At 39.7% G+C, this 16466-nt stretch overlaps 1 protein-coding gene across 1 annotated transcript; it reads right to left on the reverse strand.

The window, feature by feature from the left end:
• Nucleotides 1–5333: 5333 nt before the first annotated feature.
• Nucleotides 5334–16116, reverse strand: qdpra (quinoid dihydropteridine reductase a). The gene is made up of 7 exons (XM_034093385.2): nucleotides 15909–16116; nucleotides 15725–15817; nucleotides 14614–14710; nucleotides 13627–13767; nucleotides 9972–10080; nucleotides 7295–7378; nucleotides 5334–5468 (listed from the first exon to the last, which is right to left on the reverse strand). The coding sequence occupies exons 1-7, from the start codon at nucleotides 15993–15995 to the stop codon at nucleotides 5366–5368; spliced, it is 714 nt and encodes a 237-aa protein (XP_033949276.1). The 5' UTR covers nucleotides 15996–16116; the 3' UTR covers nucleotides 5334–5365.
• Between the last annotated feature and the right edge of the window lie 350 nt (nucleotides 16117–16466).

Raw genomic sequence — 16466 nt, forward strand, 5'->3', positions numbered from 1 at the left:
AATTATGAATACACTAGATTTTCAAAAAAATATACAGAAATATACACTACAGTGACATCTGGCGTCGTTTTAGTAAGACATTTTCACTTCCGCATAAAAAAGCCTCAGCACGTGACCTCCCGCGTGTGACGTAACATGGGGAGAGCGGCAGGTCTAGTCGCCGTTGAATAAACATAGTTCATAATGCTAGTTTTGACACAGAAGAGGTTGAAAATATATATTCGAATGCATATGATTATAATTATGAGCCTGCTATGCGTCCAAGAGACCAGGAGCAGCCAAGGATTAGAAAAAATAACTGCCATCGGAGATAAATTGAGTTTTGGTGTGTGGAGATTATGAGAACCAGTGGAGAACAGAGCAGCTGTCTTGGTGAGTGACCTGCGTTAGCTACAGTTAATGTTAGCTAACGTCAGTCACATCACAACATTGTAAAGTTAGCAATCATATCAGGCTATAACTAAAGTAGTATTGATAATATAGTAACGTTACTGGCAGGACTGTTGATACTGATCCATAACAGAAAACTAATGCGCAAGTATCAGCCGTATCTCGCGTTACCTAATGCAACTCCACACTACGGTGCTGTGTACCGGAGGGGAGACGCGAGATACGGCTGATACTTGATGATCTGGCGGAGAAAGTTTGTGGAGCCTCCGTTGATATGTCGTTGTAAATGGCTTGATGAAAAGCAGGTGTGTAGTCGGGGAGGGTGCACAGCTGATTGCAGCGGTGAGTGGAGGTTGAGCCGGGAGCCAGGAGTGACAGCCGCCACACCCACACACACAACACAGACAGGGGGAAACAAACAAACACAAAGGAGACGGCTGGAGCTGTCCAGCCACCACAGCGTTACCTAATGCAACTCCACACTACGTCTTATGGTGCCGTGTACCGGAGGGGAGAGAGAGAGCAGCGAAGGGGGGGGAGAGAGATGTAATAAGGTTTCCTGATAAAGCTGTGGAGAGGTGCAGGGAGGTGGATGCAACGAAAGCTAGCTCCGGTCCTTTTCCCGTGAGGGAAACTGGACTCGATGTCCTGACAGGCTCGAGTTTGTGCAACCTGCACAAACTCAAGCTCACCATGATTACAAATGGTGAAATGCAATGTAAAATTACCGAAAAAATACCAGCTCACTAAATCACAACCGCTCAAACCAACTACAAACTACTAGCGCGGATTGGGCAGAGAACGAGTCCGAGAAAGTTGCTCCCCCATGTGAAGTAATATGACGCGTTTGACTTTTTTAAAAAAAGCAGTTTTTAGTAGCAGAGCTCAAAACGGCTCCTTTCCTCTGAATTCCTGCCCTTATGTCTTGTAAAACATATAAAATCCTGCATTAACATTTGTAATTGTAATTTTCAGGCAAGGTTAAGCATAAATGTAGTAAAAAAAAAAACCTGCAAGTTGCTCTCTAAAGAGATAATTGTACTTGTTTGGTATTTTCCCTTTCCTGCTGTGTTATCGAGGGGTGAGAACCAGAGGGGCGTCAGTGACATTTGACCAACTTTACAGGAGAGCCAAAACAAAAAACGACCATACTTTGTCCTGACTTTGTTTATGAAATTCAATCTTTAATATGAAAACGTCATAAACATGTGGATGACAATATACTTAAAGGTGGGGTAGGTAAGTTTGAGAAACCGGCTCGAGATCGCTAGAATTTGAAAATACACAACCGGAGAAAATCTGCCACTTCCTTATAGAGCCCCTCCTCCAACACACACGAACGCGCACATGACCAATGAGGGCACGAGATCAGTTTGTGCCCCGATGGAAGGCTGACAGGCAGGTAGGCCATCCAATCCGTTTAGCCGGGCCGGCTAGACGGATTGGTTTTAGTTTTTACAGTATTACGGCTTCTACAGATGAATTTTTTTTTATGGATTTGTTGTCAAAGCACTTAAGATATTCATTGCTATCGGGATGTTAAGAGCATTCCATGGAATATAACAAAAAGTGTATCTCGAAAAATATTCTTCTATCTTTTTTTAGTAGTTTTTTGTGCATGTAAACGGTCTGCAAAGGCTACAATCCCTGTATTTCCTCTAGAGAGAGTTTCTCTCCCAAAACTGTTTGCAAAATCTTTCCTGCCTCACTCAATTATTTTGTTTCCTGAAATAAAGAATGACAAGCATGTCCCACTGTGGCCAACAAAGAACATGGGTTAACATGTCTATTTTGAAATGTGAATACACGATTGCCCTTAATAAATGACCTCTTTATGGAGAACATAAACAGTATGTATGAAGACATCATACTCCCTTAATGCCATGACATATGTTTGCTGAATTCCCACGGTTTGAAAAGACAGAAGCGCTGCTCGGTTGGTCCGACTCCCATGTGTGTTGCATCACTAGACATCCCAGGATGTGTTTTCCACATTACATCGGGACTCAAACAAACTGCACACATGGTGTTTGAAATAAAGGCCTCAGTGTCACATCCCCCAGAGGGGACATAAATAAACTGCAGGGTCTCAGGAGGAAATGCACTGTCCCATTTCCCAATACAATCCAGCTGTCCTTACATGACTCGTGTTTACCAGTGTGCACGATACACCCTTAAATCCCATCAGTCGCCCTGAATTTACATACTCACCATCAGCCTCCAAAGATGTGAACAACGCACTGCTGGCAGCTTGAAAGGAGAGTTACCTCGGATAAATTCTCTTTAGCACACCGCTGCACCTGTGACATACAAATAATTTGCTCCTCGTATATTTACATTGCACGAAACAATAGCATCTGTGGCGCTGGGTGACAGTTTATCTGCCCCCGCTGAAACAGCAACAACATGCTCTGTCTCAGAGATAATCTTTGATCAGCTGAAACGCTTTCTGTGATAAACATTGACTCGATCCCCATGGGCAATCACTCTATAGTGCTGGCATCATGGGAGGTAATGTATGCATAGACGTGTTGAATTCGCCTCGGGCCCACACACACACATACACACAGGGCTGCACACACACATTGAGATGAATTGCCACGCCGCCTAGAATAAATACATATCAGCTACAGTGAGCTTGGGCGCTCTTGCTCTTTCCTATTAATCCTCAGCACGGTGATTTATTGCAGTGTGCTTGTCAACGGCCATATAGTCCCTACGAAGTGTGGCCGGCCTAAAGAAATAGCAGAGTTTAAGACTAAAGCCCTGCTGCAGTCTATCTGTGTGCATTCTGACGCTGAATATATGGCTCAGCAACATGTTTGTGCAGATAGGAATGAGACTGTAAAACAATCTATTTGTCATAATCCAACTTTTAAATTGATTCATTGGGTTTACATCCACCAAGGTGAAAGGTCTGGATGTATTGAGTGGATGCATTATAAGGCCACGCTATTTTTAAACAGTGTTCACATGGCGGTGCACGCTCAGCTGCAAGTGTAAACTCATCCATTTCATTATGACTTCTACTGAAAAACCAACTGGCAGAGCAGCAGTGAGTCTTATTAAACAGCACCATCTAGTGGAGGATTTATTCTGAGGTCCCAACACCTGTTTTTAGTAACATTTGCTACTACAAAAACTACAACTCCCAGCTTTCCAGAATGATACTTTGCTCTTTCCAAAAATAAAAGTACATACTCAACCATTTTTCTAGATGTACCTTTTTCAATCGGCAAAATAAATCTGAGAGCTACATACACTAATTGAAGTACCAAGATGGACTTACACTTTGTAGGTTTTGGTATTTTCTTGGGATTTCATTTGTTGACACTAATAAGTTAACACATGGATCACAAGCCTTGTTTACCTAGGAAACTTTTTAATTTCTCCAAAAAAGGACTTTTGTGAAACAATTTAATTGACAAAACAATCCCAACTAAAAGGTCCATTTAGCTGCAGTTCTGGAGCTTTAAATTACCTTCGAAGCGAGTTAAATTATTTGCCGTTTACAAGGCCAAGATTGAGCTTTGAACTAAACATTTTAAACAAACATGGAAGAAAAGTATTACACGTTCTCAGAAAACTCAAATTAAATGGCAGATTGTGGACTTAATGCAGCAATATATAGAAAGTAATACTTAAAAGCTTATAAATGGACCTAGAAGTGACATTATTTTGTTGACTGCCGTTTCCAAAATGGAGAATGAACTTTGAACCTCAAGCTTTTCATTGTATTCTGACTCTTTTTATTGAGAATTTGACACGGTTACCATACACAACTTAGAAAAACAGGAACAGAGCACCTTATTTTCACACCGTGGACACCAAGGACACTTTGACTTGTTGCTACAAACAGGAAACAAGGCCACTCCACTTTAAACCGAATGGTCCGTATGAGAGAAGAAGACAGCGGCTTTCTTTGAGGACGTTCAGGGAGGAAAAACAGACAAACTAAAAGCATCTCCCTGACCCCGTCATGTGTTGGGTTTCACGGATGGTAAAGGAAATGACTGCAGCTAATGAAGGTAAGAATGAATGCTGATTTACATTTAGGAGACAGCTTATTCATGTTAGCATGTTTCTCAGAGATGCACAGATTGCAGTTTTATTGGCAAACTCAAATAATTTAAAATGCAGATTTTCTTTCTATTATTGAAAGCATAACAAAACTTTTCTTTGGCAAAAGATACAAAATAAATGTTTAAAACATAAAAAATGCTATTAAAAAGCATACAATGTCTGCAATTGAATCAAAGTGACAGCACCTTGTTGATGTAAATGCTGTACCTTGTTGTTAAGGTTATTCCTCTACTTTAGACTTGCAGGCGGTACAAACGGCAAGAGTAATTTCTTTGGCACTCACACTGAAACACTTCCACATCAACGACATAATGTGTGTGTGAAGTGACGCTGTGTACGCAACGTAAAGCCATATTGGCCTTTCTTGTTTTCCATTATCCTTATTGTAACAACACTGCAATGACAGAATTATAAGGGTGCTTAACCAATACACCTAGTCTAAATCGGTGAATGCTGCCACACAGTCTTGACCAAAAAAGGGCTAGACACACATTTGAAATGAAATATCTTTCATTTAACACACTTCCCTGATCTGTGAAAGAATCATTTAGCTAATTTCCCATATTTGTTGTGAAAGAGTGGAGAGAGAGCGCGTCCATTCCATTACTGGAAATATAACACTGGAGTTAATCGTCAGGGTTTACAGCTAGATGGCGCTCTGATGCTGCTTTTACAATAAAAAGCCCTCCTCCCTCATCCCCCTCCTCCTCCTCCTCCTCACCCCAAACAAACCCATCTAGCCATCTCTTCTCCACCTCCTGATTTTACCCAGTTTCTCTCTGTCACCATCTCTCTCCCTCCACACCCCCTTCCTCATCTCCTCCTCTCTCTCTACACATCTCTCATCCGTCTCTCCCTCCCTCCCCCCCCCCCCATCACGTCTCCTCTGTCTTCACTGCGCTGCCACGGCCTGTGTCTCCCCCCCGGAGGTGATCAGCTGCATCAGGCTGCCTGAAGCCGGACGGTCCACTCCTGTGGCCCAGCTGAAGAACATTCTGGAGGAAAACCGAGAAGGGACACATTATTAGTGAACAATAGAGCTGGGTATCATTTAAAAAGTATATTATCTGTACTCTTCCAATATCAGAGTAGCACATGATAACAAAGGCCCGACTGTAGCTGTGTACGCAACAGAATGTATGAGAAGAGCATCAGGCGACACCGTTTTAGGCATATGATAGTTGTGTGACAACGATTAACATGATGATTCAGCCTCTAAGGAGTTAGACATAGGACAAGCATGATTGTTTCTGACGTGGGTCTTTGCCAATCTGAACTAAACATTGAATACTGCTTTCTATTCCTCCATCTGAGGACACTGTTCAGGAACTAGTTGATGCTCTGAATGTGACGACTACTTCCATTCTTGAGAGGATCACAGATACGTGTATCCTGAATATTGACGCTCAAGCCGGTGACGAGTGATATGTTCCTAACATTATCACAACTCCTAACTATTATATTACACAAATAAAAGTATATACAAAATATTAAAATACTTACAGTATGTATGTACTTGTGTTTTACCTTTAACTCTACCAGACCTCTGATACAACTGTAACTATAAAGTGCAATTGTTGTTCTTAAATTTGATATCATAAATAAGTTGTCCCTTTTCTTATTTTTGAATGAGCGATTAGTGAAAAATGGTGTATTTGTTTGCAGTCTTGGCCAGGTATTGCTCAAAAGAGATTTTATTTCCAAGGACAGTAAAATAGAATACAATTCAATAACATACAATAGAGTGTGTTTCCAAAGCAATAGTGCATACTACTGTAGATATAAACATCTTCAATTTTTATGAATGAAGTTTAGCATTTGCACTGCATTTGTATTTTAGGGGGGGAAATGGACAATGAAGCACTATGTCCCTTCATTTCCTGTCAGCAGCCGTTTCTATTCCTGTCCTCAGACCCTCATCTGTTTCCTCGGGGATTATCAAACTGGATCAAATCAGTCTAATCTCCCCGACACGAAGCCTCAACACCAACGTCTGTTTTAAAGCAGCCAGGGTTTATTCAGGGGGTTCAAAAACGTTTTCATGACTTTAATGACCTAAAATGGTACTTCAATTAAGTCCATGTTCTAGTTTTTGTTGTTTTCAAATGTAACACAAGTGAAATAAATACATGTATATCAAATGCTCTCTTCCCTGTTTTAGAATAAACACAAACACACAGACATCAATCATTCTGCACTGCCAGACATCTAGCGGAGAAATGTCACATTTGGATTCTCCTTCTCTTTTTGTATGTTACATTTGACATGAATGTGAGTAACCATCCAGAACCCAGGAATATTTACCCAAAGCTTACAGAACACCTACTTTAATACAGGAAGGTTGGATTACTGTAATGGTATATTAAGTGTAATTGAATTTAAAAAAAATTCAAATTCAATTTTTTATCACAACTGATATTTTACAGAAAACAGATTAATTCGGAAATTGTTTGGCAGATTATTCGAAAAACAATATCTTCTTCTGTAATAACTAGAAATAAATGGTGATTATAATTTTTTCAAGACAAGTGATGTACTGTACATAACAAAAAAAACAAGATTGATAATGTAATATCATTGGAGTGTGGACCTATCTTCAATGCAAGAATCTAAGGAAATCACTGATATGTGCATTTAATGATGTTTCCATTATGACTTAAAACCAAATACAGCCATTTAGACTAGAACCACTTTTAAAAACGACCCTATAGCAAAAATAAATAACATTATATAGATTTGTATTGATGAAAACATCTATACAAGCATGTCACAGCTGCTCTCTCCAGCCTGTAGATCACACTATGACTTATTATCCACTCACTCTGCGATGTACTCCAGTGTCGTCCAGGAGCTGACATCTGCGTCAGGCATGAACTTCCTGTTCATCGGCGTATCCAAGGTAACCCTGTCAAATTAAGGCAGATGACAATCAGGGGAGTGACGGCAGCGAGAGAGAACAGAGAACCACACACACACACACACACACAATGTTTCTGTGTTATTATCATATTCATGACTTCAATATCACTTAGCAATTCCACACCGCACGCTTTTCTTTTCACCTTTAGAAGAACTATTCTGATATTAACATGCAGCGTTCCTGTTCAACAGCTTATGATCAACAAAACATCCTGACCGAGGTCTTCTGTAGTATTTCTGAGGGAATTACAATGTGCCTATGCTTCGTAGATGCATTTAAATAATAACAAGAGCTTTAATAGAGAAGAATATTATTGTAGAAAGACTGAGGCTGATTAACTGATTGGTCTCTAAAATGTTAAGAAATTGTGACTTTTGAGTCTTTTGTGAGACAAAGGTCCAAAAGTACTCCCTTAAATATGATATAAAACAAATGCAGGAAGTCTCCTTATTTGAGAGCCTGAAAAAAGCCTTTTCTGCCATTGTTGCCCAACTATTATAAATTAACAAGATATATATATGCCGTTTTATTCCGTCAATGAGTATTTGGTGCAGCTGTAAAATCTAATGACTTGTTTTTCCGCTGAACAAATGCCATGCAGTGTTGGTATATGATGGTACAGCAGGAGTGGGGGTGGGGATGCAGGCTGTAGCAGAAATGCAAGTCATGGGGCTAATGCAGAACAGATGTGACAGCTGAGGAAGACTCACTGCAGCCTCATGATGGTGGAGAATACAACCAGAGAGAGAGCAGGAACAGTGTAGCCCCCGGAAAAAAAAACATTTCTCACGATGACTCTGCAAAAACTGGTTTTAAATTCAGAGGAGGCGATGATGCAAAAGAGACTGAGCGTAATGCATCCAAAACAGATCATGGGCGGCACAACAGATCTGCAGCCTGTTCCATCTGTCAGTCCTTATCTCCACCCAGCACTTATCCATGGCATCAACATAGAAATCTGAGTGGCGGCGGTTTATTCTACGGCACATTGTTTTTATTGTTTTTATTGTTTTATTCTGACTCTTTTTGCTGGCTGCTAAAAGAGAATTTAAAGCTGCACTGTGCAACATATTTATGTTAAATATCATAATTGTTACCCTGAGCACAACATGAGGCTTTAACGTATAAGATATTTGTATCAACAGTAACTCAGACCTGTATATCTTTAATACAATAGTGCTGCTGGATATGAACTCAATGGCTAACAATGACAATGCCAGTAAAATGAACCCCAATAACATCCAACAAGCAGTGACATAGTGCAGTGCTTCATGCAGAGGATTAAGATACAGAAACTAGGGCTGCACGATGTGTCGTGGCGATATTCACATCGTATGATGTGCAATTTTTTTCCGTTACTTTTTTTAGGGCGTGCGATATTAAGAAGGCAAATTAACTCAAACACGTCATGTTACAATTATTTTTTGCTGCTTGCTACAAAAGGAAAACTCGCGCGGCTCTCATGCCAGGGGTAATTGAGTGAGTGACATGCCGGCTCTGCATGCACAGCAAACCACCAATCACAACCATTCTTGATCACATCACTGCAGAATAAGCGAGCTAGCTCATCTGATAACTTAAGATCCAGCAGTCCGTGACTAAAATCCTTCATCCGGTTAAATATTGTAAAAAAAATACCAATTGTATAGCATTAAAGTTCAAGAAAGGATGGTTTGCGGACAAAATAAACTGTCTTTTCTTCAATTCCTGTATTTTTTCATATCGCAAATATATAGTTTTTCCAATATTGTGCCGCCCGAACAGAAACACATGTTGTTGGTCTTTATTGTTCTCATTCTGCTTGTGCTGCAGCTCCTCTTTTCACCATGTCATTATGTTACGGAAGAAAACAAAGGAGTCAATGGAGGCGTTTCAGGCAGTGGGGGAGAGAGAAACTCCCTCTGGAGGGAACTTTGGGATTTTAGCCTTTGCAGACCATTAACATGCACAAATACCCATTTAACACTACAAGAGAGGAAACCCCCAAAAAGCAGAATAGGGGACGTTTAAAGTTGCAAAATCTGTTTACTGTAGACAACTACAGCTGTTACCAGTAACGTGGCTGGTTAAAATATTTGAATAGTCATAATGGACCATTAGCTTTAGTTACGGTTTTGAACTGTTTCTAAGGTAACAGACATGGGGCAGCCATATCTTATAATCCTGTGACTCACGGCTCTTCAGAGAGAAACCTTTTTTATTAAAAGTGAAGGGCATCAGTCATTGAATAGCGCCACGTTCTTCTTCCAAAAATCTAGCATTTTAAATTCTAAATTCTCACAAATGCATGATCAAGAAGTGGGTAAATTATGCTCCGAGTATGATTTTAGAAATGTGTTTAAACAAAGCAAAATTCTGTGCCATTTATTAAAACTGCCTCAAAAACCAAATACAGCCACTCCTGCAAAAGATAGCAAGCCACAAACATGTCTAGAGTCACAGCTTGAGGGTATTTGAGACTCAAAAGACCTGTTGGTGGACTATTACTCCCTTTCTGTGACTGTGATGTTTGAAAATCATCCCCTCATGTGTATTGAGTGTATCGAGTGTGTACACAACATCTCACTGAAGTACTCACGGTAGTATTGCCACAGCAGCGGCTCCTGAAGGCATCCCACTGTTCTTCGCTGCGAGGCTCTGACACAGCTGGTGGACAGCAGCTTTGGCCATGCCGTAGCCCACCATGCCTGCCGGGCACACACAGAATATTTATTTTAGAAAATTCAGTTTGCAAAGAAACATCGGATGCATCACACACCGTGCCGAGGAGCGGATGACATTGATTTAGTAGCAGGAGGTCAAGTGGATGGAACATTGGAGAATCCATGAAAGAAACATCTTGAGATTTTTCAAACTGAACCAGGGATGTTTCAGTTTTATAAAAGGCTCGGATATGCAGGATGCAAACAATTTGATTATCTGATAAAAATAACAGCTTGTTCTCTTCTCTAAAGTTAATCTGTTCTTAAACACCATGTTTCTACACAGACCAAGGATGAAGTTAAAACAAATGTTTTCTGTTTCAGCATCTGGAAACAATAAGTGCTTTTCCCCCAAAACATCTAACAAGCTTTCTGAAGAATGCTTAGCCTCCGCCCACCGACTAAACCAATCTTATGACAGGCTTACACAGATCTGACCAATGGGAACAAGGGGTGGTGAAATGGATTTTAATACAAGCTTTAGCTTTACAAAAAGAAGGCATGAGATAAAATTGTAGGACTTTGAAATCAACACGGCTGTGATATTCGAGGCCCAGCTTTAAGCCTCTTGTATGTGACAGGTCACATGTTGATGAACTAGTGAGCATCCATTGTCAAACTTCAAATGTTATCTTAGTTCTTGTGTAACCTGTGGGAGTAAATATTTAGTTAGAACCAATATCTACCTAGGAAATAGTTTGTGACTGAATTAAAACAAGTGGCGCCACACAATATACTCAGCAAAAACGTTATTCAACTATATTTCAACTTTTATAGGTTTGAAGATGAAATGGGAAATAAGATCAGATGAAAATAGAATCTGAGAGGCTTGACAAAGGACTGTATTCAGCCAATGCATTACAAATTATATTTTAGTGTCCTAGATTGACACTACAGTCAATACAGAGGTTTCTTTATATCGAAGGCGATTGAAAATCCTGTACTACCGAACATTTTTAGGCAAATCTTCATTTACTATGTGTAAGAATTAAAACACTATGGTTTCTGTGCATCCATTTTTATTTAGTCGTTTATTTGGCGGGGACAATGCACAGTAACATTCAAATGTGTCAAGCGTAACAGTGCCAGATTTAGCTTTGAGCTAAATTCCATCCGCAGTCCCTCACATAAAACATTTAAGAAAATTACATTTGACAAACATAGCAAAAACAAACACTGAAGTCTATCATTTCCAAATTTAGAGGATAATCAGATTGGAGATTAGGGGTAAAAAAATGTCACATGGAGATCACGGAAAAGAGCCGTTGGCGTCTAGGGCTCAACTTCTGTTTTAAAATCCTAAATCAAAAAGGTTAGGATTATTTTAAAAAGCCCTTCATGAGGTTTAGCAACCATTTCTGGGCATGTTTAGAGTTACAAATAGAAATTAATGATTGATTCAGAATAGAAAACTTGTTTTTGGTCACTACAAAAAACATTAAATCCCCATAAAATCTTGTATTTTATCACTTTTAATAATCTGCTTGTGATTTCAAACATCTGTTGTTAATATTTCCATCGTTTTCCTGGTGTTAATGAATGTTAAACCCATTTTTAACAACAAACTTCAAAGTAATTTAGTTATCATTTTGAGCTTTTCTCGTTTTTGCTGTACGGATAATCAGGATCTGGTCAATGATCATCAATTTCTTTTTTTATCAAAGCAAAGAAAGGACGACGAACCTCCTAACAGTGTTTGTTAGATTTTTTGACATCTGGCTCTTGGTATTCATTTGGATTTGTGGAAATTAGATAACGTTCACAATCCCTAAAAAAAGTCAGCTATGCACGTTCCTACACACAGTAGATAATACAGAACAATATAAATCAGGAACCCCAAAACTGCATCAGTGCAATAAACACACTTGTTAGTCTGTGTGTGTGTGTGTGTGTGTGTGTGTGTGTGTGTGTGTGTGGAGCTAAAACTGCTGAGTCATTCCCTCCATAAGCCAGCAGAAATGACTTTATGTGCCTTCTTTGTGCTGTCTGCTGAGCCGGGGCTTTGCTGTGGAGTTGGATCTCGGCCCATCACATGGTTAGCGCGGACACAGGGGGAGACTGGGCATCACATGGCAGCAAACCAAAGCCGTCTGGATGCCACAGAGGCTGACATGAGGCCGGCTGGTGTCGCATTAACCATGGTTAACTGCCTAAAATCAAATTCCCCAACACACCATCCAAAAAGTGGGAAGATAGGGTTTCTGTGGCTGTTAACTTTTATATTCAAACAGATTTGGGTTAATTGTTAATTTGTCTGTTTGAAACCTACCTTTGTGCAAGAATTCGGTTAAAAAAAGCAGCTTGTTTGATGCTTATATCTACACATCTGGACCTATAATTAACGAACCAATAACTACATTAACAACACAGACCTTTACTGCCTACCTCGCCAGACACTTTCATATTTTCCCCAAATCTTTATGGGTAAAAAAAAAGAAACTAAAAATCACCATTGAGAGGTCGTTTCCTTGTGATTGAATTAAAAAGTCACAAGTTAATGAGCGATGACCTCATTCTGATCTCTCCTTTTCTCCGTTCAAACCCATCTTCAAACTTGGGTCTTCATCATGATCTCCCACTACACATCTGTGAAGATGTGGGTCTCGCGTGGTTGCAACGTTATGTCATGTGATATACTGTAGCTGTGGACAAATCTGCTTTAAGGCCTTTTGTTTGCTAACCGTCCTAAAAGTCCACATTGAGCTCGGAAAATGGTGTTTAGTTATGCTTCTCAAATATGTTTTAGAACCAGCTGCAAAATGAGCTGAAACTCATGAAGCTGGTCTCTCTTAAGTGCTTTTTAATGACCAGGAATCAGGCAGCTCTGTCTGGATAGATGCTTTGTATGATGATGTTCTGATAGTAACTATGATATGTTTTCTGTTTGTGTCTTCAATTTGTTGTCTAACTGTGCTGCTGCCTATCTCAGACAGTACTCGCTTGTTAAAGAGATATTTGAAGCTTTCTATAGTTTGAGAACTAACCAACATCATCTCTTTTCAGCTTGAGACCATCTGTGTTTTTCCTTACAGTTAACCAGTCCTGTACTATTTGTTGTTTATGCTTTCTTTAGACCTTAACTGTTTTAATAAACCCTAATGAGTTACATTTTAATTATTCACCTGCTGTTGTAGAGTAGGTCAGGGTTGAGTCAATTGCTCAAGGACACAAACAGAGCACAGGATGGCTGATGGAGAAACAACAGAGCCCATAAGCTTTTCTACCTTTTACCTCCAGTTTTGCTTCTCGGATCTATTTTATCGACACATTTTCCTCACACTGTTGTCAGCTCCGTGCGAGACCCCCCGTGTCTCTGATCAGTATGTAAATTCCCCGGTCAAAGCCCCGCGGCGCTTTCTTATTACCTCCATTATTTGAATTGGCAGGTTGGACAACAAAGCTATATGCACAATGTAGTCTCCAATATATCAAAGTCTGCCTGCAAACCCTGACGTGACCCGTGGCCCAACCAGGTCATCATGATGAGAAAGGTAAACAACTAATGTGTGTGTGTGTGTGTGTGTGTGTTACCTCCAGTGCCTGACATAGCTGCTTTAGCCCCGGACAAAGTCAATAGTCCGCTCGGTTTGAGGTGCAGAGCGGCAAGGTGGCTGGAGATAGTGGAGGTCCACACACTCTGTTTCCACATCAGATCAGCGTTTTTGTATAAATCTATAAGATAGGTGGGAAAAAAAACTTTCAAAAAGGACAGCCTCATATTAATTAGCTGGCATATTATAGTTCTTCCAACACACTAATTCCATATGTATTATCTTATCAACTTTGGGATACGCTGTGAAATATGAGTGTTACCTAAAAAGATCAATACCACTTTCATGTCGGTCAGTAAAAAATAAGATTTATAGTCTGTTAGCTTAGCAAGGACTGGAAACAGGGGGAAATGCTAGCCTGGTTCTGTCCATCAGTAACACAATCTGAATACCAGCACCTAAAAAGGTGCAAATTAACACGTTATATCTCATTGGCTGATGCAAATAGTATCCTTTGGTAATATATTTTTTTAGTGGGTTGGTCTATTATAGTGTAGTCTCACGTTTTCTATATATCAAGTATTCTTTCTATGCATTTATTACATTTGTAAAGTTATTTCTTTAATAATATCTAATTGAATGTTATCTAATACAATTCAATAACATCTAGGATAACTTATAACGGGAGCCATGCCTTCTGCCCTCCCACTTTGCCTAAGTGTATTAATATTAAATTAGTAAAAAAACAGAAAACTTTCAATCTAAACCGATCATTTCTTGAATTAGACCAAGTTTTTTGTTTTTCAACACATACATTTTTGAGCAGAGATTAAGAGATGTTTGGAGGTAGGATTTAATTTGTTTCAGGTAGAGCAATGCTAGCCGATTCCTACCCGTCCATTCTTTATGCTAAGCTAGAACACTCGGCTGCTTCTTATTTACTGTACAACTTATTTGGGCTGCATGGCTGAAGGAAACAAATGGCTGATGATTAATTTGACAGCAAACAAAAAGGTTAAACTCTGACCTTTGGAGCTACAGCTTCCTCCCGCCCAGCCTCCGGCCACACACAAGATGGCGTCCACTTTCAGTTCCCCTAGCAACTGCGCCACATCTGCAGTCACCTATGGACAAAACCAGAGATAACCAAGAATTTCTTATTTACGGGGCCAGGAGTGAATGGCATTTAAACGACAACCAGTACCTCTCAGCTCATACACCAGCTGGAAATATTTAATACACACTGTAGGCCTACACTGTATTCAGAAGAACAAACACAATCAGCAACACATTTGCAGTAGGAGATAAATAAATGGAATACAATACATTAAAAAAATGTCTTGTGGCAAAGAAAACTACGTGAGATATGCAAACTAATTTACAAAATTCATGTGACCTGGCTAAATTATTCCTGCAATAATGTACAAGGACCTGACATAGACAGAACTAATCAGTAATTAAGTGAAACTTTAAAGTATAGAGGAAACAATTGTGCTGGATGTCAATGTGACCGATCCTTCATTTTGCCTGAAATAGTTTTCTCTCTGTTGTCCTTGTTTTAAGAGAGATATAAATGATAGACATTATTTAAAAACAAAGAAGTAAAATGTGCCACTATATTATTCACTTCATAATGTATCAATACAATGTGTTAATACTTTTATTTTGTATTTTATATTTGTGTTGGCGTGAACAGTATCAGAACAGCATTAACCAGATGAAAAGCATATACAAAAGATGTATGGACTACTCCTGTCACGCCGCTGCAAATACATATAGTTCAAGTTGTATTCAATTACAAATGATATCTTAAAACGAAATGCTTGGATTAATGCTTCAGTAGCATTAAACAGAGCAGCAAAACTATCGAAGTCGGCGAGAAACACAACAAAATGATAACAACATTCACATTTCCTCCTTGTTTTTTTCAGTTTGACCTGAACGCAGCATTGGCAAACACACAGTGAAACTGAATACAGAAAAAAGCAATTAAAACCATATTTATAAGCTACAACATTCATAACAACCGTTAGACTTTAGCTGCAGGTTGCAACAGGTCTACTACTAGGCTACATCGTAGCCCATCAGTTTAACATTAAACAAAAACAAATATTGTTAATAATCATTATAAGACTCACCTGTCCTGCCTGCTCGTTGAAAGATTCACTGGACTTCACAATCACGTTGTCGTTTGCCTCCTCGTTTGCAGCCATATCGATGGAAGTAACCCACTATGCATTCATAAAACACATAGAAACACACTTAGCTTATCATTTTGCAGTGTGTTAGCAGCTACGCTAGGATATGCGTGCTATCACTCACCCATCCTTTGGATTTAAAATGCAGCACACACTTGGAGCCCAGCGCTCCTCTTCCTCCATAAACGATCACCCGGTTAGCAGCAGCCATGTTTAGGGTCAGTTAGTGTCAGAGTTAATGCTGTGTGTTTGCAGAAAGCTGAGTGAGAGCTGAGGCTAAGCTGCAGTTGAAATACAGGCAGGCAGAGAGAGGGAGGGAGAGAGAGAGAGAGAGAGAGAGAGAGAGAGAGAGAGAGAGAGAGAGAGAGAGAGAGAGAGAGAGAGAGAGAGAGAGGAGGGGGGGCGTTTCTTCTGCAACAGGTTGGTGGAGCTAATGCTGCGTTCATAGGCGCTCGGAAATGCTACTATTGCAAGCAGAACAGATCTCAACGCATGCACAATTTATAATTTTTTTTTTCTAAATAGCAACATCATCCATGTACAAGTGCAATATCCAAATTGCATTCAGTGCAGTATTTGGGCAACATATGTGAAAGTATCTGAATAAAGTTTCGTGGTGCTGCAGGGAGGATACAAACAGGATTCTTCATAGCCTACTTCTTCCACACGTGGATATGACGAA

Source organism: Pseudochaenichthys georgianus, chromosome 10 (assembly GCF_902827115.2).
Source record: "Pseudochaenichthys georgianus chromosome 10, fPseGeo1.2, whole genome shotgun sequence".
NCBI lineage: Eukaryota > Metazoa > Chordata > Actinopteri > Perciformes > Channichthyidae > Pseudochaenichthys > Pseudochaenichthys georgianus.

Coding starts and splice junctions, on each gene's coding strand:
- qdpra (XM_034093385.2), bottom strand. CDS start 15,995: ATGGCTGCTGCTAACCGGGTGATCGTTTATGGAGGAAGAGGAGCGCTG. Junction 15,818..15,908: donor ATTTTAAATCCAAAGGATGG/GTGAGTGATAGC, acceptor ATGAATGCATAG/TGGGTTACTTCCATCGATAT. Junction 10,081..13,626: donor AGCTATGTCAGGCACTGGAG/GTAACACACACA, acceptor TGTGCCCGGCAG/GCATGGTGGGCTACGGCATG.